Below are 27092 nucleotides of genomic sequence, written 5' to 3'. Positions count from 1 at the left end.
ATTTCTGTTGTCCTCTCAAAATTACTGTCCTCCTGTGCTGCTCATCTCAGAGTGGATCAGCATCCTGGCACAGAGGAAGTATTCACTGATTGTCTTCCGAGTGACAGTGTGAATGAACAGAGGAAAAATTTGACCAAAGCCTCCACGGGGTCCTGCCAAACAGCCAGTCCTATGTTCACCCACGAGGTCAGCTCAGCAGATGTCTAGCAGAAGTTCCCTCTCACCCTGTTGATCACTTGGGAAATCATCAGGTCCCCCATCCTAAAGGACATTCAAATTTATAACCAGCGGCCACTCCTTGTTTAAACCCTGCGGGCGTGGCAGAGACCAGATTTTGCCCAAAGCCTGTAAATTGTCCTGCAAATTATTTACATGTGGGCAACAGCAGGTGCATGTACAGCCCATATGAGCATGGGGGACATGTGGTGTTGTAGAGAGGGTCGCAATGGTGCCCAGCTTGTGGATCCATGTTCACTTTGGCTCCAAGTAGAAAGAGACTCTTTCCATCAGAAGGGTGTATTCACCCAGGGCCTGAGTCCACCCCACCCCACCTCATCCTGACAGGCAGAAAACACAGCTGCCAGAAACACTGCAGAGAATGAGTGATCAGTTAGGATATTTTACTGCTGTTTCCAAAGTTGACAAGCAGAGATACAGAGCTGCTTGTGGTTCCTCATACAGATACTAAAACCAGGAAGTGATCCCTTCTAGTCCACCATTCCCAGAAACAGAGAATGAGTCCACTATTCCCAGAAACAGAGAAACATGCAAAAGACGCCCCCAGACTCAACCCTTCCGTTGAACATTCCCCGATTATAGAAGAGAAGTGAAATTTGCACCCCAGAGGGGAAATCTGGCTGTGTCAGCAGTAGAATTGAGGTTGGAGACTTTTGATGAAGTATACTTCTTTTCAAACCAAAGGCAGTGTCATTAGATAAACATCCTTTTCAATGTTAAAACCTGAATGATTTCTGGACCTTTTCCTGGAAGAGCTTTTTGCTGCTGTCAGGTTACAGAACAGCATAAGGGGCCATTTTCTGGGCATGAAGCCCAGGATTCAAAGGGAAGCTCTAGAGAACATCTGGTCTGCTTGATATATTGAAAATGCTTGTGTATTTGTGTGTATGTGTTTCTCTATGCTGACTCATAGCACTGAAGCGTCTCTGGAAACACCCCCACCCTTCTAGCCAGCCAGTTTATACACACCCAGTTGGCTCCTCCTTGATTCAAATGTTAGGTCAAGAGGAAGAAGGAAAACAAATTCAAGAGCCGCTCTCAACCATCTAGAATTTTCTGCACCCCTCCTCTTGAAGAGAGACTAGCCCAGTTCTGACTATTAGAAGCTGGATTTCCCTCTTAAAGCACAACCTGCATTTAAGCCTTTGGATAAAATTGGAAGAAACCAATCTGTGAGTACTGTGGACTGTGCAGAAGGCAGAGGGCTGACAACTGCCACTAAAAACAGACAGATGGCAGGCCCAAGGCCCAGCAGTGAAGCAGACCCTGAAATTGAGCTTTTTGTGAAGGTAAGTTTCTAGCTCTAATGACAGCATACAGAATGTATTTTTTCTTGACACTGGACCTCAGCTCCTTTTTAAAAAGTCAACATTTCAGCTAGAGATAGGAAATAAATTTGCGATTATGTACCTACTCTGAGTCCTTGAAAAATGCTTGGGTGTTTGGCTGCTCTTAGATAGCAATAGAAAAACATCCCATCTGAAAAAAGCAAGAAGATATGGTGGAAAGACAACTAGACTGGTTAGTAGTCAGAACAACTAAATTGTATTCTCAGTGGCTTCCTTTGTAACCGTGGACCTCTTTGTTTCTCTATCTATACAATGAAGTATCCTGACAAAATGATCCTTAATTCTTTCCAGGTCTCACAATCTATGTTTTATTGGATAGATTTTCGAAGGCCTGAATGTGAGGAGAGGGCCAAAAATGGCCCAATAGCCTCATTCCCACCCATGATCCAAATAGAGCTTTCTAAAATTCTCTTACAATGGATGAACATCACAGCAGTGTCACATGAACACCATAGGAGGGAAAAGCCAGGAGTGTTTATGTGCCTGTTATGTGAGCAGCAGGCATTTTGCCTTGGTTTTTTTTAAACATCTTAACTTTTAAGAAAAGCCCTTTGGAAAACCCCTAAAGCAGGAGAAAGGAACATGTGTTTCTAAATTAGCTCATCAAGAAAAAGAAACAATTTGTATGGGTTATTCCAAGTAGAAACTACATAGTTTCCTAAATCTTTGCCTATATTAACTATTTTCTATATATTTTCATTTACTATTGGAAGTATTCAGGATGATGATAATAATAACAAATTCATATTATGCTTGACCCTTTTCTAAACACTTTACATATATTATATCCTTTAGTTTAGGAGGATAGGTTAATAAAAGTAAAGTAGTATTATACGTAGTATTGGTAGTAATATCGTTCTCATGATTTCTAGATAAGTAAGCTAAGGAAACAAAGGTTAAGTAATTTGCCTCTAAAACTACATCTCCTCTTGATGGCCTACAAAGACACAAGTAAGGCGTGCTTACCAAATATTAGATTAAACACCTGTTAGCCAAAGTAATACTTTTATACCCTGGTGACTCAGACAGTAAAGAATCTGTCTGCAATGCAGGAGACATAAGAGACGCACATTAGATCCCTGGGTCAGGAAGATACCTTGGAGGAGGGAATGGCAACCCACTCCATTCTTCTTGCTTGGAGAATTCCACGGACAGAGGAGCCTGGTGGGCTATAGTCCATGGCGTCACAAAGAGTCAGACACGACTGAGAGACTAACACTTCTACTTTCACTTTTTTTTTTAACATATATACACCAAGTACATAGTTAATCTGCCTTTTCAAAATTATGGGGGAGAGAGAGACTCTTGAATTCCTACACAGAAAAAGAATGCAACTAAGTGTTTGCTGGACTGTGGGGCATAAGAGCCACTTCTCCTACCTCTTGTTATTGCTGTTTAGTCACTCAGTTGTGTCCAACTCTTTGCAACCCCATGGAATATAGCCTGCCAGTCTCCTCTGTCCATGGGATTTCCCAGGCTAGAGCCTAGAGTACTGGAATGGATTGCCATTTCCTTCTCCATCTCCTACCTCTAGATTCCAGCAAATCTAAATAAGCCTTAACTTCCTAACTGGCTTTTTATACCTACCAATTTCAAACCAGAGGTAATAAGTCTCTTCATAGGGTAACTAGTGTCTTTTGTCTAAACTTATTTATTCAATCCAACAAAATTCCTCTAACCCATTGCTGGCACTGATCTGTGTGTTTATCTTCATAGACTTCCTATGATTTGCATGGTTATCTAGACAGTAGAAGTTAGGAAGTCACACGTTGGAGGAGCAAATGTTAAATTAAACAATAACTTTCAGGTTAAAAACTGATAACTTACTGAGTACTTACTATATGTCAGGGCCTGTGCTAAGTGGTTTATTATTAACTCTATTTTATGGGTACAGAAATTAAATAAAAGAGTAGCTAGGTGGTTTTGCCTAAGGTTACATAGCTAATAAATGGCTGGGTTAAAATTCCAGTCCTTTTAAATAGCTGTTTTGTGTGTGCATTTTCAGTGGCTAAGTCATGTCCAACTCTTTGCAACCCCATGGACTGTAGCCTACTGGAGTGGGTTGCCATTTCCTTCTCTAGGGGATCTTCCAGACCCAGAGATCAAACCCACGTCTCTTGCATCTCATGCATTTGCAGGCAGATTCTTTACCACTGTACCACCTGGGAAATTAAAATAGCTGTGCATAATCTTAATTATTTTCACTTGGGCACACTTTTTAGTAAAATTTCTCAGAATTTCATTAGATGAAATCCTCTAGATGTAAGCTTATCTAATGATGTTGACACAAGTCACAGATTTTCTGAAAGAACCTTGACTATCATCTGGTCTGGGTTTTTGTTTTGCTTTGCTTTACAAGTGGTGCCAGTGGTAAAGAATCTGCCTGTAATGCAGGAGACATTAGAGAGGTGGGTTCAATCCCTGGGTCGGGAACATCCCCTGGAGAAGGGAATGGCAACCCACTCCAGTATTCTGGCCTGGAAAATCCCGTGGACAGAGAAGCCCAGCAGGCTACAGTCCATAGGGTCGCAGAGTTGGACATGACTGAGTGACTTAGCATGCACACATGCAAGATTGATTCCAAAGATCTCTAGAAATTCTGTAGAAGATACTATGAGGGAGAATAGGGATTGAGAGAAGTGAAAATGTTAATGACAAAGCTTAAAAAGCAACTGTATCTCATTTATACTGTGGTGTCTTTCCCAGGATTAAATAACTGCAATTTTCCCAGCTACCTCTAGGAAACCTACCACAATTTCCCAATAGCATTGATGGGATCCCTAAAAGAAAGTAAGTTTTTTCCTATCACAATTAAGAATTCATATCACACACACCCGTGTGTTCCATGTAGCTAGTGAAAACATTGCCTTTCACCTCTGAATGACTTGGGCAAGATTTATATCTGGGAACTAAGAAAGGATTTTCTAAAAGAACACATTTTATTTTTTCTAGATGCAGAGGTTGTCTTATTTGTTTGCTGTTCACTGATAAATGGAGTTTTTGTGTTCTCTACTCTACTGGTCTAATGGAGAAGGAAATGGCAACCCACTCCAGTATTCTTGCCTAGAGAATCCCATGAATAGAGGAGCCTGTTGGACTGCTGTCCATGGGGTCACACAGAGTTGGACACGACTGAAGCAACTTAGTAGCAGCAGCAGCAGCTACCAGTCTAAAATTAAGTTTTCACAGATTTGTAGATAACATGTGTGCTATGCTTAATCACTCAGTCATGTCTGACTCTTTGCAACCCCATGGACTATAGCCCTCCAGGCTCTTCTGTTCATAGAGATTGTCCAGGCAAGAATACTGGAATGGGTTACCATGCCTTTCTCCAGGAGATCTTTCCAACCCAGAGATCAAACCCAGGTATCCCACATTGCAGGCAGATTCTTTACCATCTGAACCACCAGCAAAGCCCAAGACTACTGAAGTGGGTAGCCTATCCCTTCTCCAGAGGATCTTCCCAACCCAGGAACTGAACCGAGGTCTCCTGCATTGCAGGCAGATTCTTTACCATCTGAGCCACGAGGGAAGCCCATAACATTATAGACTTTAACATTTGGGCCAAAATCCTGAATAAAATATTTTTGTCTTTATTGATAAATTTGAGATAGAAAATGATACTATTCTCTAACCAGACTGTTTTCAAATTAGAACTATTATAAAGACAATCATAAAGACTTTGTTGTTGTTGTTGTTGTTGTTGTTCAGTTGCTCAGTCATGTCTGACTCTTTGCAACCCCCATAGACTGCAGCACGCCAAGCTTCCCTGTCCTTCACCATCTCCTGGAGTTTGCTCAAACTCATGTCCATTGACTCGGTAATGCCATCCAACCATTTCATCCTCTGTCATCCCTTTTACCTCATGCCTTCAACCTTTACCAGCACCAGAGTCTTTCCTAATGAGTCAGCTGGCCATCAGGTGGCCAAACTTTTGGAGCTTCAGCTTCAGCATTAGTCCTTCCAGTGAAAATTCAGGGTTGATTTCCTTTAGGTTTGACTGGTTCAATCTCCTTACTGTCCAAGCGACTGTCAAGAGTCTTCTCCAACACCACAGCTTGAAAGCATCAATTCTTCGGTACTCAGCCTTCTTTAGGGTCCAACTCTCACATCCATACATGACTACAGGAAAAACCACAGATTTGACTCTACAAACATTTGTCAGCAAAGTAATGTCTCTGCTTTTTAATATGCTGCCTAGGTTTGTCATAGCTTTTCTTCAAGGAAGAAGCATTTTAATTTCATGGCTGCAGTCAGTGTCTGCAGTGATTTTGGAGCCCAAGAAAATAAAATCTTTCACTGTTTCATTGTTTCCCCATCTATTTGCCATGAAATGATTGGACTGGATGCCATGATCTTAGTTTTTGGACTGTTGAGTTTTAAGCAAGCTTTTCCCCTCTCTTCTTTTACCTTCATCAAGATGCTCTTTAGTTCCTCTTCGCTTTCTGCCAAAAGGGTGGTGTCATTTCTTATCTGAGGTTATTGATAATTCTCCCAGAAACATTGATTCCAGCTTGTGATTCATCCAGCCTGGCATTTCACATGATGTACTCTGCATAGAAGATAAATAAGCAGGGTGACAATATACAACCTTGGCATACTCCTTTCCCAATTTTGAACCAGTCTATTGTTCCATGTCCAGTTCTTCTTGACCTGCATACAGGTTTCTCAGGAAGCAGGTAAGGTGGTTTGGTATTTCCATCTCTAAGAATTTTCCACAGTTTCTTGTCATCCACACAGTCAAAGGCTTTAGCATAGTCAATGAAGCAGAAGTAGATGTTTTTTTCTGGGATTTTCTTGCTTTTTCTATGATTCAAAGGATGTTTGCAATTTGATCTCTGGTTCCTCTGCCTTTTCTGATTAATAACAAATCCAATAAAAATATTAATTTGGAGAAAGCAGGGTTTAAGGAGTGTGGGTTCTGCAGTAGATAGTAATGGATTTGCTACATGAGAAGAGTATATGTGTTCAACTCTTGTCTAGGTGAGAGTACTTGAGCAAGTCAGCTTCTCTGAGCCTCTTTCCGTATCTGTATGGAGTAATGATAGAACCTCCCTCACAGAACCATCTTCACTGTAAGGATTAAATCAAATAAATACGTAAGACACCATAGTTTTTAACATAGTAAACAATAAATGTCAGATGTTGCAGTTGTTGTTATTTTTTACACTTAGAAACTTAGATCACAAACACAAAGAGAAAATGTTCTGGTGAATGACCACATCCTGTCTTTGCCAGCTGGAAGTAGGTAATTTATCAATCAGGCTTCACAATTTGTGTGTGTATGTGCTCACTCACTTAGTCATGCCCAACTCTTTGTGACCCCATGGACTTCAGCCCGCCAGGCTCCTCTATCCATAGGATTCTCCAGGCAAGAATACTCAAGTGAGTTGACATGCCCTCCTCCAGTGGATCTTCTGGATGCAGGGATCTAACCTGGGTCTCTTGTGTCTCTTGCATTGACAAGTGGGTTCTTTACCACTAGTGCCACCTGGAAAGCCCAACATTTTGTGTAATGGCACTTTATTTTTTATTTAATTTTTATTTTATATTGGAGTAGAGTTGATTTAGTTTCAGGTATACAGCAAAGTGAATCAGTTATACATATACACATATTCATTTTTTTCAGATTCTTTTCCCATTTAGGTTGTTTATATAATTTTGACCAGTGTTTCCTGTGCTATACAGTAGGTCCTTACTGGTTATCCATTTTAATTTTGAAATTAATTTATTTATTATAATTGGAGGCTAATTACTTTACAATATTGTGGTGGTTTTTGACATACATTGACATGAATCAGCCATGGGTGTACATGTGTCCCCCTGTGCCAAACTCCCCTCCCACCTCCCTCTGCATCTTATCCCTCAGGGTTGTACCAGTGCATTGGTTTTGAGTGCCCTGTTTCATCGAACTGGGACTGGTCATCTATTTTACATATAGTATATACATGATTCAATGCTATTCTCTCAAATCATCCCACCCTGGCCTTCACCTGGTGGTGATTTAGTCGCTAAGTTGTGTCCAACTCTTATGACCCCATGGACAGAGGAGCCTGGCAGGCTACAGTTCATGGGATTCTCCAGGCAGGAATACTGGAGTGGGTAGCCATTTCCTTCTCCAGGTGATCTTTCCAACCCAGGAATCAAACCCGGGTTTCCTGCATTATAGGTGGATTCTTTACCAACTGAGCTACAAGGGAAGCCCTCGCCATCTCCCTCAGAGTCCAAAAGTCTGTTCTTTATATCTATGTCTCTTTTGCTGTCTAGCATATAGGGTCACCGTTACCATCTTTCTAAATTCTGTATATATGCATTAATATACTGTATTGGTGTTATTCTTTCTGACATACCTTACTCTGTGTAATAGGCTCCAGTTTCATCCACCTCATTAGAACTAATTCAAATGCTTTTTAACAGCTGAGTAATATTCCATTGTGTTTATGTACCATGGCTTTCTTATCCATTTGTCTGCTGATGGACATCTAGGTTGCTTCTATGTCCTAGCTATTGTATACAGTGCTGCGATGAACATTGGGATACACATGTCTCTTTCAATTCTGGTTTCCTCGGTGTGTATGCCCAGCAGTGGGATTGCTGGGTCATATGGCAGTTCTATTTCCAGTTTTTTAAGGAATCTCCACACTGTTCTCCATAGAGGCTGTACTAGTTTACATTCCCACCAACAGTGTAAGAGGGAGCCCTTTTCTCCACACCTTCTCCAGCATTTATTGTTTGTAGACTTTTTGAAAGCAGACATTCTGACTGGTGTGAGATGGTACCTCGTTTTGGTTTTGATTTGCATTTCTCTGATAATGAGTGATGCTGAGCATCTTTCACGTGTTTGTTAGCCATCTGTATGTTTTCTTTGGAGAAATGTCTGTTTAGTTCTTTGGCCCATTTTCTGATTGGGTCATTTATTTTTCTGGAATTGAGCTGCAGGAGCTGTTTGTATATTTTTGAGATTAATTCTTTGTCAGTTGCTTCATTTGCTATTATTTTCTCCCATTCTGAAGGCTGTCTTTTCACCTTGCTTATAGTTTCCTTTGTTGTGCAAAAGGTTTTAAGTTTAATTAGGCCTGGTTTGTTTAATTTTGCTTTTATTTCCAATATTCTGGGAGGTGGGTCATAGAGGATCCTGCTGTGTTTTATGTCGGAGAGTGTTTTGCCTATGTTTTCCTCTAGGAGTTGTATAGTTTCTGGTATTACATTTAGATCTTTAATCCATTTTGAGTTTATTTTTGTGTATGGTGTTAGAAAGTGTTCTAGTTTCATTCTTTTACAAGTGGTTGACCAGTTTTCCCAGCACCACTTGTTAAAGAGATTCTCTTTTCTCCATTGTATATTCTTGCCTCCTTTGTCAAAGATAAGGTGTCCATAGGTGCATGGATTTATCTCTGGGCTTTCTATTTTGTTCCAGTGATCTATATTTCTGTCTTTGTGCCAGTACCATACTGTCTCGATGACTGTACCCTTGTTGTATAGTCTGAAGTCAGGCAGGTTGATTCCTCCAGTTCCATTCTTCTTTCCCAAGATTGCTTTGGCTATTTGAGGTTTTTTGTATTTCCATACAAATTGTGAGATTATTTGTTCTAGTTCTGTAAGAAATACCGTTGGCAGCTTGATAGGGATTGCATTGAATCTATAGATTGCTTTGGGTAGTATACTCATTTTCACCATATTGATTCTTCCAATCCATGAACATGGTATATTTCTCTATCTATTTGTGTTCTCTTTGATTTCTTTCATCAGCGTTTTATAGTGTTCTATATATGGGTCTTTTGTTTCTTTAGGTAGATTTATTCCTAAATATTTCATTCTTTTTGTCACAATGGTGAGTGGGATTGTTTCTTTAATTTCTGTTTTCTCACTGTTAGTGTATAGGATGCAAGGGATTTCTGTGTATTAATTTTATATCCTTCAACTTTACTATATTCATTGATTAGCTCTAATAATTTTCTGGTGGTATCTTAGGGTTTTCTATGTAGAGGATCATGTCATTTGCAAACAGTGAGAGTTTTACTTCTTCTTTTCCAATCTGGATTCCTTTTATTTCTTTTTTCTTCATTGATTGCTGTTGCTAAAACTTCCAAAACTATGTTGAATAGTAGTGGTGAGAGTGGGCACCCTTGTCTTGTTCCTGACTTTAGGGGAAATGCTTTCAATTTTTCACCATTGAGGATAATGTTTGCTGTGGGTTTGTCATATATGGCTTTTATTGTGTTGAGGTATATTCCTTCTATGTGTGTTTTCTGAGAAGGTTTATCTTAAATGGGTGTTGAATCTTGTCAAAGGCTTTCCCTGCATCTATTGAGAAAATCATATGGTTTTTATTTTTCAATTTGTTAATGTGGTGTATTACATTAATTGATTTGTGAATATTGAAGAATCCTTGCATCCCTGGATAAAGCCCACGTGGTCATGATGTATGATCTTTTAATGTGTTGTTGGATTCTGTTTGCTAGAATTTTGTTGAGGATTTTTGCATCTATGTTCATCAGTGATATTGGTCTGTAGTTTTCTTTTTTGGTGTCATCTTTGTCTGGTTTTGGTATCCGGGTGAAGGTGGCCTCATAGAATGATTTTGGAAGTTTGCCTTCCTCTGCAATTTTCTGGAAGAGTTTGAATAGGATAGGTGTTAGCTTTTCTCTAAATTTTTGGTAGAATTCAGCTGTGAAGCCGTCTGGACCTGGGCTTTTGTTTGCTGGAATTTTTTGATTACAGTTTCAATTTCTGTGCTTATGATGGGTCTGTTACGATTTTCTATTTCTTCCTGGTTCAGTTTTGGAAGGTTATACTTTTCTAAGAATTCGTCCATTTCTTCCAAGTTGTCCATCTTATTGTCATATAGTTGTTGATAGTAGTCTCTTATGATCCTTTGTATTTCTATGTTGTCTGCTGTAATTTCTGCATTTTCATTTTTGTTGATTTGATTCTTCTGCCTTTTTTTCCTGATGAGTCTGGCTAATGGTTTGTCTATGTTATTTATCTTCTTGAAAAACCAGCTTTTAGTTTTGTTGATTTTTGTTATAGTCTCTTTGTTTCTTTTTTACTTATTTTTGTCCTAATTTTTATGATTTCTTTCCTTCTACTAACCCTGGGGTTCTCATATCTTCTTTTCCTAGTTGCTTTAGGTGTAAAGTTAGGTTATTTATTTTATTTTTTTCTTCTTTCTTGAGGTAAGTTTGACCATCCCCTTAGCACTGCTTTTACTGAATCCCATAGGTTTGGGGTTGTCATGTTTTCACTTTCATTTGTCTCTATGCATATTTTGATTTCCTTTTTTATTTCTTCTGTGATTTGTTGGTTATTCAGAAATTTGTTGTTTAGCCTCCATATGTTTGTATTTTGAATAGTTTTTTCCCTGTAGTTGACATCTAATCTTACCATTGCAATCAGAAAAGATTCTTGAAATGATTTCAATGTTTTTGAATTTACCAAGGATAGATTTATAGCCCAGGATGTGATCTATACTGGAGAATGTTCCATGTGCACTTGAGAAAAAGCTGAAATTCATTGTTTTGGAGTGAAATGTCCTATAGATATCAATTAGGTCGAACTGTTTGATTGTATCATTTAAAGTTTGGGTTATCCATTTGAAATATAGCAGTGTGTCAGTGTCCATCCCAATTTCCCAATTTATCCCTCCTCCCACCTTCCCCCTTGGTAACCATAAGTTTATTTTCTAAGTCTAAGTCTGTTTCTGTTTGGTAAATAAGTTAATTTCCATCATATTTAGATTCCACATATAAGTAATATCATATGATATTTGGCTTACTTCACCCAGTATGACAATCTCTAGGTCCATTCGTGTTGCTGCAAATGGCATTATTTCATTCCTTTTTATGGCTGAGTAATATTCCTTTGTGTATATATACCACATCTTCTTTATCCGTTCATCTGTCAATGCACAATTAGGTTGGTTCCATGTATTGGCTATTGTAAACAATGCTGTAATGAACATTGAAGTGCATGTACCTTTTCAGATTATAGTCTTCTCTGAATATATGCTAAGGTCTGGGATTGCTGGGTCATATGGTAGTTCTATTTTCAGTTTTTTCAGGAACTTCCATACTGTTCTCCATAGTAAATGCACAAACTTACATTCCCACCAACAATATAGGAAAGTGAAGTCGCTCAGTCGTGTCTGACTCTTTGCAACCCCATGGACTGTAGCCTATCAGGCTCCTCCGTCCATGGGATTTTCCAGGCAAGAGTGCTGGAGTGGATTGCCATTTCCTTCTCCAGGGGATCTTCCCGACCCAGGAATCGAACCTGGGTCTCCCGCATTGCAGGCAGACACTTTACCGTCTGAGCCACCAGGGAATATAGGAGGGTTCCCTTTTCTTCATATCCTCTCCAGCATTTATTGTCTGTAGATTGGTGATGGCCTTTCTGGCCAGTGTGAGATAATACCTTGTTGTAGTTTTGATTTGCATTTCTCTAATAATGAGAGATGTTGAACATCTTTTCATGTGATTATAAGCCACCTGTATATTTTCTTTGGACAAATGTCTATTTAGACCTTATGCCCACTTTTTGATTGGGCTGTTTGGTTTTTTTATACTGAGCTGTTTGGGCTATTTGTATATTTTGGAAATTAATCCCTTGTCAGTTGCTTCATTTGCAAGTATTTCCTCCCATTCTATGGGTTGTATTTTTCTCTGGTTTATGGTTTCCTCTGCTGTGCAAAAGTTTTTATATTTAATTATATCCCATTTGTTTATTTTTGCTTTTATTTTCATTACTCTAGGAGGTGGATCCAAAAAGATCTTGCTCCTATTTATGTCATAAAGTGTTTTGCTTAAGTTTTCCTCTAAGAGATTTATAGTATCTGGTCTTACATTTAGGTCTTTAATCCATTTTTAGTTTATTTTTGTTTATGGTTTTAGAGAATATTTTAATTTCATTATTTTACACGTAGCTGTCCAGTTTTCACAGCACCACTTATTGAAAGGAGACTGTCTTTTTCTCTATTGTATATTCATACATTTTGTGTAATGGCACTTTAAATCAGCATTATTATAAACAACAGAAAAAGTTTCAGTTTTCCTGTAAAATTGTACTGCATTTCCCCCACACCTCAGTGTTCTGCCTTTCCTTTTACCAAAAGCAACCCGCCCTTCCTGCTGTAACTATTATCAGACTTTATTGTTCTTCCTGCCTCCCACCGGTAATCAAGATTCCATTCACTAACCCCATTTATGATTGGATCTTTAGTCTGACTTCTGTTACAAAAGAAGTTCAGACTGCCAAGACTGGTTGTCTCTTCCCATATCTCTTCACTCTCAGACGCCACAAAGAGCAACAATGAATGCTATTTCCTCTGTTGCAGTCACTGCCAAGAAAAAGAAAACTTACCAAAATATAAGAATTATGTCCAAGATCAAGGTTGCAGAATGGTCAGTTTCAGGTGAAAACGCTGTTCCTGTTTTATGATAGATAAGTGCCTTCTTTGCTTCAAACTTGTATGCATGGTTGTAGGGGAAAGTGAAGAAAGAGCAATGCAGGGGAGGGAGCTCTCTGATCCCTTCTTATATGGCCATTAATCCCATCATAAGGGTTCGACCTTAATGACTTCATCTAATAATAATTTGCATCTGCTAATCCCAAACTCCCACTCCATCCCTCCCTCGACACCCTCCTTGGCAACCACAGTCCCTTCTCTACATCTGTAAGCCTTTTTCTGTTTTACAGATAAGTTCATTTGTGTCATATTTTAGTTTCCACATATGAGTGATATCTATATTTATCTTTGTCTGGCTTACTTCACTTAGGATGATAATCTCTAGGTTCATTCTTGTTGCTGCAAATGGTGTTGTTTCCTTCTTTTTATGGTTGAGTAGTATTCCATTGTATATACACACCATATCTTCTTAATCCATTCATCTGTCAATGTACATTTAAGTTGACTCCATATCTTGGCAATCATAATAAGGCTGCAATGAACATACAGGTGCATGTATCTATTTGTAAAATAATAACAATAATAAAGCTGGAGTCCCAACACACTACTTATGTGAAAATAAATTCTAAATATTAATAGATGAAACAAATGTAAAAAGAAAACCCTAAAGGTAGTAGAAAAAAACACAAGAGGACATGTTTATAGTAAAACAAAATAAGAAAATATTTTTTCTTTGCAATTCTGATGTATATAACAGCTGTATACACATATCAGAAAAAAACAGATTTTACAAAGCAAAACAGTGTAAGATTTTATTTAAAATTTTAATTTTACATGAGACTTCAAAAAATTACATGTAATGTATCAAAAAGAGTTAGTGTCTTTAGTAGACAAATAATTTTTCCAAACTAATAAGGAAAAAGTCATAATCTTAATAAAAAATATAAAATTGTCATGAGCAAACAGTTCACAGAATAAGGAAATCAAATATCCAATGAAAATATGGAACACATATTTCAAGAAAGAAATTTGGCAGGATTATCAAAATGGAAAATGCAGTTAATGTTTAGTCAGCATTCTGATTTTAAAGATGAATTCTAAATATATAATCTTAGAAATGGAACAAGTTGTATGCTTGGAAACATTTGTTACTGAAGTATTTAGAGTAACAAAATTTTGGAATATCTGAAATGGTTATATAAATATTGGTAATGTATAAAATTTATCATTATTATAAACTCATCACATATTTTATATACAATAAAATTATTTGCTTCATTAGCACTCTCTGCCCACAGATTGTAGAATCCTTGAGATTAAGGACTTCCAACTTTGTCTCTAACAACTTGCTCATTTCACAGTAAGCATTCAGTAAATATTTGTTGAGCAAATGAATGAAGGAAGCCTTTCTTTATCTTAATAGGCTGGAAGTGATGGGGAGAGTATTGGAAATTGTCCCTTTAGTCAACGCCTTTTTATGATCCTCTGGCTTAAAGGAGTTAAATTCAATGTGACTACTGTTGACATGGCCAGGTAAGAGAAATCAGGACATGTTTTATTCTGGGGGTTAAAATCAGTAGACACCAATACAATCTTGGTGTTTGCATAATATGTACTTTATCTAGAAGCCTAACTCTGCTTATTTTCAATAATCATAGAAAGCCCGAAGAGCTGAAGGACTTAGCCCCAGGCACCAATCCGCCCTTCCTGGTATATAACAAGGAGTTGAAAACAGACTTCATTAAAATTGAGGAGTTTCTAGAGCAGACACTGGCTCCTCCAAGGTACAGCATTTTTACAGGATATTATTGTTTGAGATGATCTATTTTATCAGCTTATTTATTGCAGGTTGAGGATTTTTCTAGACATTTCCTTTTCAGTTTTGCTCTTTCTAGAAAAGTTTGCAAAGATCCCCCCGATCACTCCATATATGATTAGAAAACTTTTGTTTTGTTGTTGTTATTCAGTTGCTAAGTCGTGTCTGACACTTTGCAACCTGATGGACTGCAACACGCCAGGCTCCCCTGTCCTTCACTGTCTCCCAGAGTTTGCTCAGATTTATGTCCATTGAGTCAGTGATGTTATTTAACCACCTCATCCTTTGCCACCCTTTTCTCCAATTTTGCCTTAAGTCTTTCCCAGAATCAGGGTCTTTTCCAGTGAGTTGTTTATATTTTTCCTGGCAATTTTTATTCCAGCTTGTGATTCATCCAGCCCAGCATTTCATATGATGTACTCTGCCTATAAGTTAAATGAGCAGGGTGAAAATATACAGACTTGTCAAACTTTTTGCCCAGTTTTAAGCCAGTCAGTTGTTCCATGTTCAGTTCTAACTGTAGCTTCTTGACTCACATACGGGTTTCTCAGGAGGCAGGTAAGGTGGTCTAGTATTCCCACCTCTTGAAGAATTTTACACAGTTTGTTGTGACTCACACAGTCAAAGGCTTTAGTGTAGTCAATGAAGCAGAAGTAGATGTTTTTCTGGAATTCTCCTGGTTTTCCAATGCTACACCGGATGTTGGCAATTTGATCTCTGGTTCTGTGCCTTTTCTAAAACCAGCTTGAACATCTGGAAGTTCATGGCTCACGTAGTGTTGAAGCCTGGCTTGGAGAATTTTGACCATTACTTTAGCATGTGAGGTGAGTGCAATTATGTGGTAGTTTGAGCATTCCTTGGCATTGCCCTTCTTTGGGATTGGAATGAAAACTAACCTTTGCCAGTCCTGTGGCCACTGCTGAGTTTTCCAAATTTGCTGGCATATTGAGTGCAGCACTTTAACAGCATCATCTTTAAGGATTTGAAATAGCTCAACTGGAATTCCACCACCTCCACTAGCTTTGTTTGTAGTAATGCTTCCTAAGGCCCACTTGACTTCACATTCCAGGATGTCTGGCTCTAGGTGAGTGACCACACCATCGTGGTTATCTGGGTCATTAAGACCTTTTTTGTATAGTTCCTCTGTGTATTCTTCCCACCTTTTCTTAATCTCTTCTGCTTCTGTTAGGTCCATACAGTTTCTGTCCTTTATCATGCCCATATTTGCACGAAATGTTCCCTCGATATCTCTAACTTTCTTGAAGAGATCTCTGGTCTTTCCCTTTCTGTTGTTTTCCTCTATTTGCATTGTTCATTTAACAAGGCCTTGTTATCTCTCCTTGCTATTGTCTGGAACTCTTCATTCAGTTAGGTATATGTTTCCCTTTCTCCCTTGTTTTTTGCCTCTCTTCTTTTCAAGCTATTTGTAAGTGTTCCTCACCCAACCACTTTACCTTTTTGCATTTCTTTTTCTTTGCAATGGTTTTGGTCACTGCCTCCTGTACAAAGTTACGAACTTCCGTCCATTGTTCTATAGGCACTCTATCAGATCTAATTCCTTGAATCTATTCATCATCTCCACTGTATAATCATAAGGGATTTGACTTAGGTCATACCTGAATGGCCTATTTTTAGACCTCTATTTTGTTCTTTCTAGAAAAGTTTGCAAAGATTCACCCTGATCACCCCATATATGATTAGAAAACTTTTACATATATTAAAACTTTATGAGATGCAAGTAGTGTGTTAAAATTTTAATTTAATTTTAGCCACATTGTCTAATCCATAATGAGGTTTGGGGACACTTATACTAGCAGAAATCAGATTTATTTTATTGTATAGCCCTCAGAAGATCTACAATTTTGAAATAGCCTTTAATTCAGTCTGATCTCTTAGTTCTGCAGGGGAGAAATATTATGTCTATCATGCATAAACTTCCCCCTTTGACTTCAAAGACACAAAGACCATCAATATAACATTTAAAATTATTTTTAAAATGCATAACTTACTTAAATTAAAAAAAGTAAATTCTCTGTAGTCTAGAAATAGAGAAGAAACCATTGGAGGGTTGGGAGTGAGGGTATGGGATAATAGCAGTGTAAAGTCCATGAGGACTGATGAAGACTAGCTCATTATATCACTGATGGCATGAAAAGAGAACATACCTAACACAAGAAAACCAGGCAACAGGTATCTCTCAATTAGCTAGAGGCCATAACTGCAATGTCTACACTTGAATGACAGCTCTACGTCTCTGCCCACCCAGAATAGTGTCTGAAAATAATAAGACTACTGTATTCATTTTAAATTGTTGTTCAACAAACTCAGTGTCTTAAAATATCACTCATTTATTATCTCACAGTTTTCATCAGTCAGAAGTCTGGCTGTAAGCTTAAAACTGCTCTAAAAAAGTAAAGTCTTAATGTTTATGTATACATTATAAATAAAAGGGTCTATCAGTACAAAATTCTTCCTACCTAAGAAACTAGGGATAATATTTAAGATTCTTTTCTGTGTTCCTATACTATGTCTCTTTCATCCATTAGTGATGGCTTCCTGTATTTTAAGCACTTGTTCCAAGTTTGTCCTTTAAGTATGGAGTCTTATTTTGTTATTTTCTCCTCATCCATCTTCCTCTACTACTGAATCCCCTCAAACCACCTGCTCCCCAACCTTTTCGTGATCCCAAAGGTAACTAATGAAAAATAATCTATGATGTATGTTTCTATACCCTTCTTATGCTCATATAAACACAATAATAGTAAGCATAATTTATGCGTCTTGCTTATCTGGCTTCAGAAAGCATTTTTTAATATACATCAACTCCACTAGTGTAGATTTATGCTTACTATAATTGTGCTGCAAGTTGCCAAATGATTCCTCTACTGATGGACATTCCCTTTCCTTTCAGTTTTTTTATCACTACAAACTGCTATAAATAACATCCTTTCTCATGTGTCCTTATGTACTGGTGTTTTTATTCCTGTGGAATAGATTCACAGGAACAAAATTCAAATGGCATATATCTTTTAAAAATTTTTACTGCTTTATCCACAAGGATACACTTTTTCAAAGTATCTTTAATACTATGCATTATCATTCTTTTAACATCTGTGTCACCCAGATGGGTTTAGTGATAGCTCACTGATACATCAGTTTGCATTTCTTCTAACATGTGATCTCGAGTAAACTTCTGGTTCCCAATGTATAATAGCTTGGGTCCCCGCTGATGTCTTTTCAGAAGATCTCAGCTGTCTCTGAGAGATCCTTCAGGACCCATGGCCCACATGCCCAGTGGAAAGCTCCTTCAAGTCTTTTTTAAAGGCAAAATGTTGGCTTTTAGTAAATATGGATGGTGGGTACATGGGCATTTCTTTTTTGTATGCTATTCTCTGTATCTTTTGTTAAACTTCAAAACTTCAGAATTAGCAATGAATTTTCATGCCTCCATACAATGGAATACCATACAGTCATTGAAAAATGTGTCTGAAAAGTACTGAAGTATAGTTGTCATATAACATTGTGTAAGTTTAAGGTATACAACATGTTGATTAAATACGTTTACATATTACAGTATGTTTACCAACCTAGTATTAGCTAATACCTCTATTCCATCACATAATTATCATTTATTTTTAGTGGTAATAATGGTTAAGATCTACTGTATTAGCAACTTTGAAATTTATAATACAGTATTATTGACTATAATCTCTAGGCAGTGGATTCAATTTCCTGAACTTATTTATATACTAGTTGCAAGTTTTTACTTTTAAATAACATCTTCCCAATTCTTCCATTCCCCATCCTGTCTCTTGTGACCACCATTCTACTCTCTATTTTTATGAGTTTGGCTTTTTAAGGTTCCATATGTAAGTGATATCATATAGTATTTGTCTTTCTCTGTCCGACTTACCATAATGTTCACAAGATCCATTCATGTGGGCACAAATGGCAGGATTTCCTCCTTTTTCATGGCTAATATCCATTGTGTGTGTGTGTGTGTGAATAAAACCACATTTATTCATCCATCCACTGATGGACACTCAGGTTGTCTTAAGTGTCTGGTGTTATTTGGTGAAATTTTGTAGATTTCTGTTTTTATTTTGGTTCTATACCTTTCATATTAAATTATTTCTAAATATTTTTTATATCTGTCACTTTTGTAAGTGGAATATGTTACTAATATCCATTTTGTTATGGCTATTTCTTTAATGTTTGATTTGTATTTAGCCACCTTATCAAAATATCTCATTAATTCTAGCAATTATTTTGGCTAGAAAAGGCAATCTTGTCTTGCATTTTATAGGTATACAGTTATATTATTACTTCTCTTCCAATAATTATACTGATTGCTTTATGTTGTTGTTTTTCTCCACTTGCTAAAACCTCAGAAAATGTCAACTATAATAGCAATCATAGGCATTTCTGTCTTGTTGCCTAAACTTTATGTACAAAATGTAGTCACCCCCAGAATGGTATTTTTCCTTGTCTCACAAGTTAGTACATTCAGCACAATATTGAAGAGCCATAGTTATCATGATTATCCTCATCCTTTACTGACTTTAAAGGGAATAGTTGTGACATTTCACCATTTAAAATACTTTCTGAAAGTTGTTGATGGATACATTTGACCAAGTTAAAGAAATTAATTGACTCATGTCATCATTTAACAAATGTTTACTGAATATTTATTATGTGTCAGGTACTATTCTAGGCACTTGGGACACATCAGTGAATAAAACGGGCAAAGTCTCTCTGCCCTAGCAGAACTTACATTTTAGTTAGGGAAGACAGCAAATAAGCAAGAGAAAAAGCAAACTATGAACTATTTTAGATGATGATAAATATGAAGAAAAAGTAAAGCAAGGGAGGGAAGTAGTGGGTATTTGGGACAAGGGAGAGGTTGCAACGTCAGATAAGGTGGCCAGTGAAAGGCCTCACTTAGGAGGAGATATCAGATTTAAAGACCTGAAAGAAGAGGGAAGCAGGCCATGTGCATATACGAGGGAAAGCTCTTTATGTAAAAGGAGATCAAGTGAAAAGACCTGTGCTGGGACCTTGCCTTGTCAGGCCTATTTGAAGAAAAGCAAGGCAGTCAATGGGAATAAGGCAGAGAGTGGAAGAGATGAAAGCAGAGAGGTAAGGTGGGATCAGATCACACCACTGTGAAGACTTGGGCTCTGGCAGCAGGTGCAGAATATTCTGAGAGTGTGAGGGACAAGCATGGGACAGGGAGGATACAGGAAGTTCCCTACATACAAACAACTTCTATTCTGAGAGCATGTTCATAAGTCCAATTTGTTTGTGAGTCCAGTGAAGTTAGCCTGGTGGTGGTGGTTTAGTCGCTAAGTCGTGTCCGACTCTTGCAATCCCATGGACTGTAGCCTGCCAGGCTCCTCTGTCTATGGGATTCTCCAGGTGAGAATACTGGAGTGGGTTGCCATTTCCTTCTCCAGAGGATCTTCCCCACCCAGCAATCCAACCCAGGTCTCCTGCAATGCAGGCAGATTCTTTACCACCTGAGCTATGTACCCAATAACCTAGAAAATCCCATGGTCAGAGGAGCCTTGCAGGCTACAGTCCACAGGTCACAGAGTCAGACACCACTGAGCACGCACCAACCCCCAATGACACAATCAGCTATATAGTACTGTATTGTAATAGGTTTTTAATACTTATCACACAAATAATACATAAAATGTAAACAAGCACAAAAAAACAAAGGAAACATTTTTAATCTACAGCACAGCACCTTGAAAAGTGCAGTACTGCAGTACAACAGCTGGCATCCAGGAGCTGGCATCCAGTAAACAGGCAAGAAGGGTTACTGACTAGAGGAGGGAGACAAGGTGGGAGATAGTAGAGCTGAAAGGTCTCAAGAGCAGTAAGAGACAGAGGGTGCGCTGCAATGTCACTCATGCCTGCATTGATGGCACAGTGTCTGGCTCCTTGATGGACTCAATTCCACCCACCCTCTTGAAGAAACAGTCCAGTGATATCAGGGTAGTTACTCTATATCTCGCCATAGATGACACAGTAGCAGTGGATTGCATTCTGAACACCTGCTGCAACATTCATGTACCATTCTAGGTTCAGGTCCTGGGTTTCAAAAGCTGACAGTGCCTCCTCAAATAAAGAAAATCCCCTTGCCATTTGCTGTGTTGTAAACCTCACCCGTTCTTCACTTACTTATTCCTCTGGCCTCTCTGTCCTTTCTCTGGCCTTCCATCAGGTCTTCATTAGTGAGCTCCTTGTGTTGCACAGCAAGGAGTTCAATGAAGTCATCCTCCTGCAGATCTAGCTCATATCTTTTAAAGTTTGAACCTTGAAGATTCGTATGTTGGGGAATTACTGTAATCAAAAATGGTTGCAGTAATATAGGCTTGGGACCAGGCAGGAAGCAATGGATGTGGCAAGTTGTGGACAGATTATAGATACATTTTTAAAGGTAGGCTGGCTGGACTTGCTAATGGATAAAATGCAGGGATAGAGACAAAGAGGAATCAAGGAAGATGGTTAAATGTTGGACCCAACCATTTCTAGTTGCTAGTGCAGGGTTTTCTGAATAGGAATTGATTTATTGATTGGACACTTTTCAGGCATCTGTTCATGATCATACAGCTTTTGTTCATTTGTTAATGTGGTGAATTACATTATTTTATTGTATTATGCTAAGTTAACTTTGTATTACTAAGAGGAAGACATCTTCGCTTCTTTTCCCCACCCTCTCCTCTACACTTTTATGTGTTTTGTTATTTGAATCCATGTTTTTTGTACTACTTATCTTCTGCCAAACAGGTTTTTAAGATCAAGTATGTGGGGTTTCCCTCATAGCTCAGGCGGTAAAGAATTTGCCTGAAATGCAGGAAACCTGGGTTCGATTCCTGGGTCAGGAAGATCCCCTGGAGAAGGAAATGGAAATCCACTCCAGTATTCCTGCCTGGAAAAAATCCCATGGACAGAGGAGCCTGGTGGGCTACAGTCCATGGGGTCACAATAGTTGGACATGACTTAGTGACTAAACCACCACCATGGGGACCCAACAGTCATTTGAAACATTGTTTTCACAGATAAAGGAACTTTAAATTCCAAATAGCTGGTTTCCCAGTGAATTTTAACCACTAAAGTATTCTCAGACTGGAAAAAAGACACATTTTCAATGAAAGGTTTCTCAGGACCTTCAGTTTCCAGCACGATTTTCCAAAACTTCTATTCTCAGTAGAGTGCAAGCTAGGACACCTGGTGTATGCCTTGTTATATGTGAATGTCATGTGCAGTGATATTTCTTTTTAAGGTATCCTCACTTGAGTCCCAGGAACAAGGAGTCCTTTGATGTGGGCTGTAATCTCTTTGCCAAGTTTTCTGCATACATTAAGAATACACAAAAGGAGGCCAATAAGAGTAAGACATCTTTATTTAAATCTTTTTGTTTTTCTCACATTGTCACAATCACATTCTGACTCAACTAAAATAGGGTTTTCCTGAATATATAATATATATTGGGAAATACTCTTCATCTTGTTCTCTTTTCTCTCTTCCGAAATTCCCTTGAATGAAGTTTTATTGGATTTAGAACCTAATATTCAATATAGTAATCACCAACTTAGCTCAACTCGAACATTGGCATGCCAGATGTGAACTAACTACAGGATTGTATTTCTTAACCCTCCAACTCTCCCAGCTGTGTGTACCTTTAAGGTTTCTTAAACCATAGCAGCTACCATTTCCCACAAACACTCTTGAACAGGTTTACTATTCTCTGAATCAGAAGAGCTATGAGTCTCTTTTCCCACTTTCTGACTCTCCTTTAGTGATAATATGCATCACCTTTCTTTCTTTGACTCTCCTCCCAATGTACTTCCTCAAGAAAAGTCCAAAAATATTTCCACTTGCCATTTGATTAAACATCTGCCTCTGTCTTATCAGTGTGTAGTTGAGCATTTTGGTTAAATATATAGATTTTGAAGAGTCAGTGTAAGCAATATGAAAAGACAGAGATATCTAAATGTGTGAAAAGTGTATTGAGAATGTATTCAGTCATGAAGACAACAAATGTATATGTAACCCTATTATTTCATTGCCTCAGCCTTTGAAAAATCTCTGCTTAAGGAATTTAAGCGTCTGGATGACTATTTGAACACCCCACTTCTGGATGAAATTGATCCAGACAGTACTGAGGAACTCACAGTCTCCAGAAGATTGTTCTTGGATGGCAATCAACTGACCCTGGCTGACTGTAGTTTGTTACCCAAACTGCACATTATTAAAGTAAGTCTTTACGGGGTGGGCTGAATGATTGAGAAGGGTCTGGGGAGTCGCCAGCAGGAAGCACAGTGACCATTCAGTGTGAGGTTTTTATATTATTGATTTTTCATCATTGTTATGCATAGTGTATGTCTCCTTTCCTCCTCAGAGGAAAAATCCATAATGATCTCCACTGGAAAACATAAACACTTCTTGCTTCTTTCTTCCTAAATCAGAAGGTGTTTTCCTACTGTCTTGTCTATAAAACAAGGGTACATATTGCACAGAATTGTTGAGGAGTAAGACACTGTTGGAACCCTAAACAAACTCTTAGTCCAGTAAAGAGATACAAGCTCTTTATCTGTGCTTCCTTCTTCTAAATATATTTATAATTAAATATAGCATAAATATAAAAATAATTACAAACATGACGTTTTGTTTACATATGTAGAAAAAGAACATTAAAGTAGTAAATCCAAGATTCTTTAAGTTTATTTTGTACTTTTTGTGTAGATAATATGTCCTCAATGATCTGGACCTTTGAGATATATTTTTACACAGTTGGCATGTTACTGATGCCCCTCACTACCAACTGCTTTTCCTCTTTTTTTTTTTTTTTCCCAAAACCCTAGGTTGCTGCAAAGAAATACCGTGACTTTGACATTCCAGTAGAATTCTCAGGAGTCTGGCGCTATCTCCACAATGCCTATGCCCGTGAAGAATTTACCCACACATGTCCAGAAGACAAAGAAATTGAAAATACCTATGCAAGTGTGGCTAAACAGAAGAGTTAGGACAGCCCTTTCAGTAGAAAAATCTCTCTTTTCACTTGCTATCATACTAGAAAGTCTTTTAGAAATAAGAATATGGAAAATGCTGTTTCCTCTATTCAACTTTCTTATGAAAAAGAATACTGTATTTTCTGTACCTAGTTAATCCAAACTATCTGCTTACTGTGTATTTTACAGGTCTTCATATTTCATTTTTTAATTCCCATGGCACAACCACTGCAATTTTAAATTATATGAAAAGTGTCAATATCTTTTACCATTTGACTGAAATCCTAGAAGGTATCATGTGTGCAAGCTCAACCGATGGCTAAAGTTACAAATGACATATAGTCATGGTTTCAAACTGTCCCTTAGAGACATTTCCACCTAAATCATTAAAACAATTTTACTAAGACATCTGACTGACCAAAAGGTCTTCTTGCTATTCACTAAAGGGTAAAGTAAACCATTCTTAGAGAATAATCATAAATTTTTCTACAGAATTTTAAACTGTTCCATTATTAAATGTACTCAGATGTCCACCTTAAAATGCAATCAAATCACTCAAATCTGAAAACAAAAACTGAACTTTACTCATGGTCCTTCAGAGAAGAAACAAAGTTCAGCTTCAAAAAAGAAATACAGGTGCTATTATATGTCTTGGTGGGAGTTAGATAAAATTTATTTATTTATGGCCAACCCCAGGGCATGTGGGATCTCAGTTCAGTTCCCCAACCAGGGATGGAAACCATGCCCCTTACAGTGGAAGCGCTGAGTCTTCACCACTAGGGAATTCCCTAGAAAAAAATCTCAATGAAGCAGTGTTTTAATAGGTTCAAACAAAAGTAAGGCAATGAGTACAGAGTTAACAGGTACATGAAATAGGCACATGAAAAGATGCTCACTATCGCCAATTATTAGAGAAATACAAATCAAAACTGCAGTGAGGTACCAGCCCACACTGGTCAGAATGACCATCATTTAAAAGTCTACAAATAACAAATGCTGGATAGGGTGTGGAGAAAAGAGAACCCTCCTACACTGCTGGTGGGAATGTAAACTTGTGTAGCCACTACAGAGAACAGTATGGAGGTTCCTCAAAAAACTAAAAGTGGAGCTACCATATGACCCTGCAATCCAATTCCTGGGCATATATTTAGAACTATAATTTGAAAAGATACATCCACCCATATGTTCATAGCAGCATTATTTACAATAGCCAAGACACTGAAACAGCCTAAATGTCCATCAACAGATGAATGGATAAAGAAGATATGATGTGTGTGTGTGTGTGTGTGTGTGTGGTATGCTAAGTTGCTTCAGTCGTGTCTGACCCTTTGTGACCCTACGGACTGTAGCCTGCCAGGCTTCTCACGCCATGGGATTCTCCAGGCAAGAATACTGGAGTGGGTTGTCATGCCCTCCTCCGGGGGGTCTTCCCGACCCAGGAATCGAACATGACTCTTTTATGTTTCTTGCATTGGCAGGTGGGTTCTTTACCAGTAGTGCCACATGGGATGGCCTTGACACATGCACACTACTATATATAAAATAACTATAAAGACCTACTGTACAAGAAACTCAACTTAATACTCAGTAAAGACCTATATGGGGAAAGAATCCAAAAAAAGAGTGAATATATGTATAACTGATTCACTTTGCTGTACACCTGAAACTAACAAATCATTGTATACTAAATATACTCCAATAAAAATTAATTATTAAAAAACAGACTACTTTGCAGACCTCATGCAAATAAACTTCAAAACCTAGATGATAGGAATAATTTCCTAGGTAAGCAAAGATTACCAAAAATAACTCCATTATAGATTAAAAAAAAATTTAAAGACCATCTCACAGAAGAAATAGAGACCAATATTACCTTTAAGTGTTGATATAAAAGTACTAAATAAAATATTATCAGCATCCAATCACAAGTAGAATTTATTCCAAGAATAAAAGGTTGTTTTAATATTAGTGATAATAATACATAACAGATAATAATAGTAATAGTAATAATAGTAAATATATGCATATATTACTTATTAATATGGTATATAATATTAACACATATATGATTATCATCACAAATCCTGAAAAAGCCTTAGACACATACAATACCTGGTACAAACAGTTAAGGAAGAAGAAGTCAATGGTTATATTCTTATCATAATAAATTATATATCAGTTCAGTCGCTCAATCGTGCACGACTCTGCTGCCCCATGGACTGCAGCATGCCAAGCTTCCCTGTCCATCACCAACTCCCAGAGTTTATCCAAACTCATATCCATTGAGTCGGTGATGCCATCCAACCATCTCATCCTCTGTCGTCCCCTTCTCCTCCTGCCTTCAATCTTTCCCGGTATCAGGGTTTTTCCAATGAGTCAGTTCTTTGGATCAGGTGGCCAAAGTATTCAGCTTCAGCATCAGTCTTTCCAATGAATATTCAGGACTGATCTCCTTTAGGATGGACTGGTTGGGTCTCCTTGCAGTCCAAGGGACTCTCAATAGTCTTCTCCAACACCACAGTGTAAAAGCATCAATTCTTCAGCCCTCGGCTTTCTTTATAGTACAACTCTTACATCGGTACATGACTACTGGAAAAACCATAGCCTTGACTAGAGGGACCTTTTTTGGCAAAGTAATGTCTCTGCTTTTTAATATGCTGTCTAGGTAGGTCATAGCTTTTCTTCCAAGGAGAAACTGTCTCTTAATTTCATTGCTGCAGTCACCATCTGCAGTGATTTTGGAGCCCAAGAAAATAAAGTCTCTGTTTCCATTGTTTCCCTATCTATTTGACATGAAGTGATGGAACCAGATGCCATGATCTCAGTTTTCTGAATGTTGAGTTTTAAGCCAACTTTTTCACTCTCCTCTTTCACTTTTATCAAGAGGCTCTTTAGTTTGTTTTCTACTGTTATATATATATATATATATATATATATATATATATATATATATATATAAACATATAGCATTATGGGGGTTAAGGCATCCAACCTCCCATGGAGTTAATAATTCATGTATAACTTTTGACTCCCCCAAATAGCAATACTTTTGCCTGGAATCCTTACCAATAACATAAAAAGCTGATCAACACATATTTTGTATGTTATATGTATTACATACTTATACATAAAGTGCTCTTAGAATAAAGTGAGTTAGAGAAAACAAAATGTTGTTAAGAAAGCCATAATGAAGGGGAAATACATTTACAGTACTGTACTGCATTTATCAATACCATCGGTGTACATCGTCTGTTTATAACATG

General features: G+C 37.8%; 1 protein-coding gene across 1 annotated transcript; it reads left to right on the top strand.

Annotated features, from left to right (window-relative positions):
• Positions 1 to 917: 917 nt before the first annotated feature.
• On the top strand, positions 918 to 25553 carry CLIC2 (CLIC family member 2). The gene is made up of 6 exons (XM_086385919.1): positions 918 to 1526; positions 14414 to 14523; positions 14649 to 14774; positions 22101 to 22207; positions 22893 to 23074; positions 23683 to 25553. Exons 1-6 carry the CDS (start codon positions 1470 to 1472, stop codon positions 23842 to 23844), a joined length of 744 nt encoding a protein of 247 aa, XP_086242045.1. The 5' UTR covers positions 918 to 1469; the 3' UTR covers positions 23845 to 25553.
• The last annotated feature ends 1539 nt before the right edge of the window (positions 25554 to 27092 follow it).

Source organism: Bos grunniens, chromosome X (genome assembly GCF_055505025.1).
Source record: "Bos grunniens cultivar Pamir isolate PY7600 chromosome X, Bosgru_T2T1.0, whole genome shotgun sequence".
Classification (NCBI taxonomy): domain Eukaryota; kingdom Metazoa; phylum Chordata; class Mammalia; order Artiodactyla; family Bovidae; genus Bos; species Bos grunniens.
Note: the sequence above shows the minus strand (reverse complement) of the source record. Positions and strands in the feature narration are given on the sequence as shown.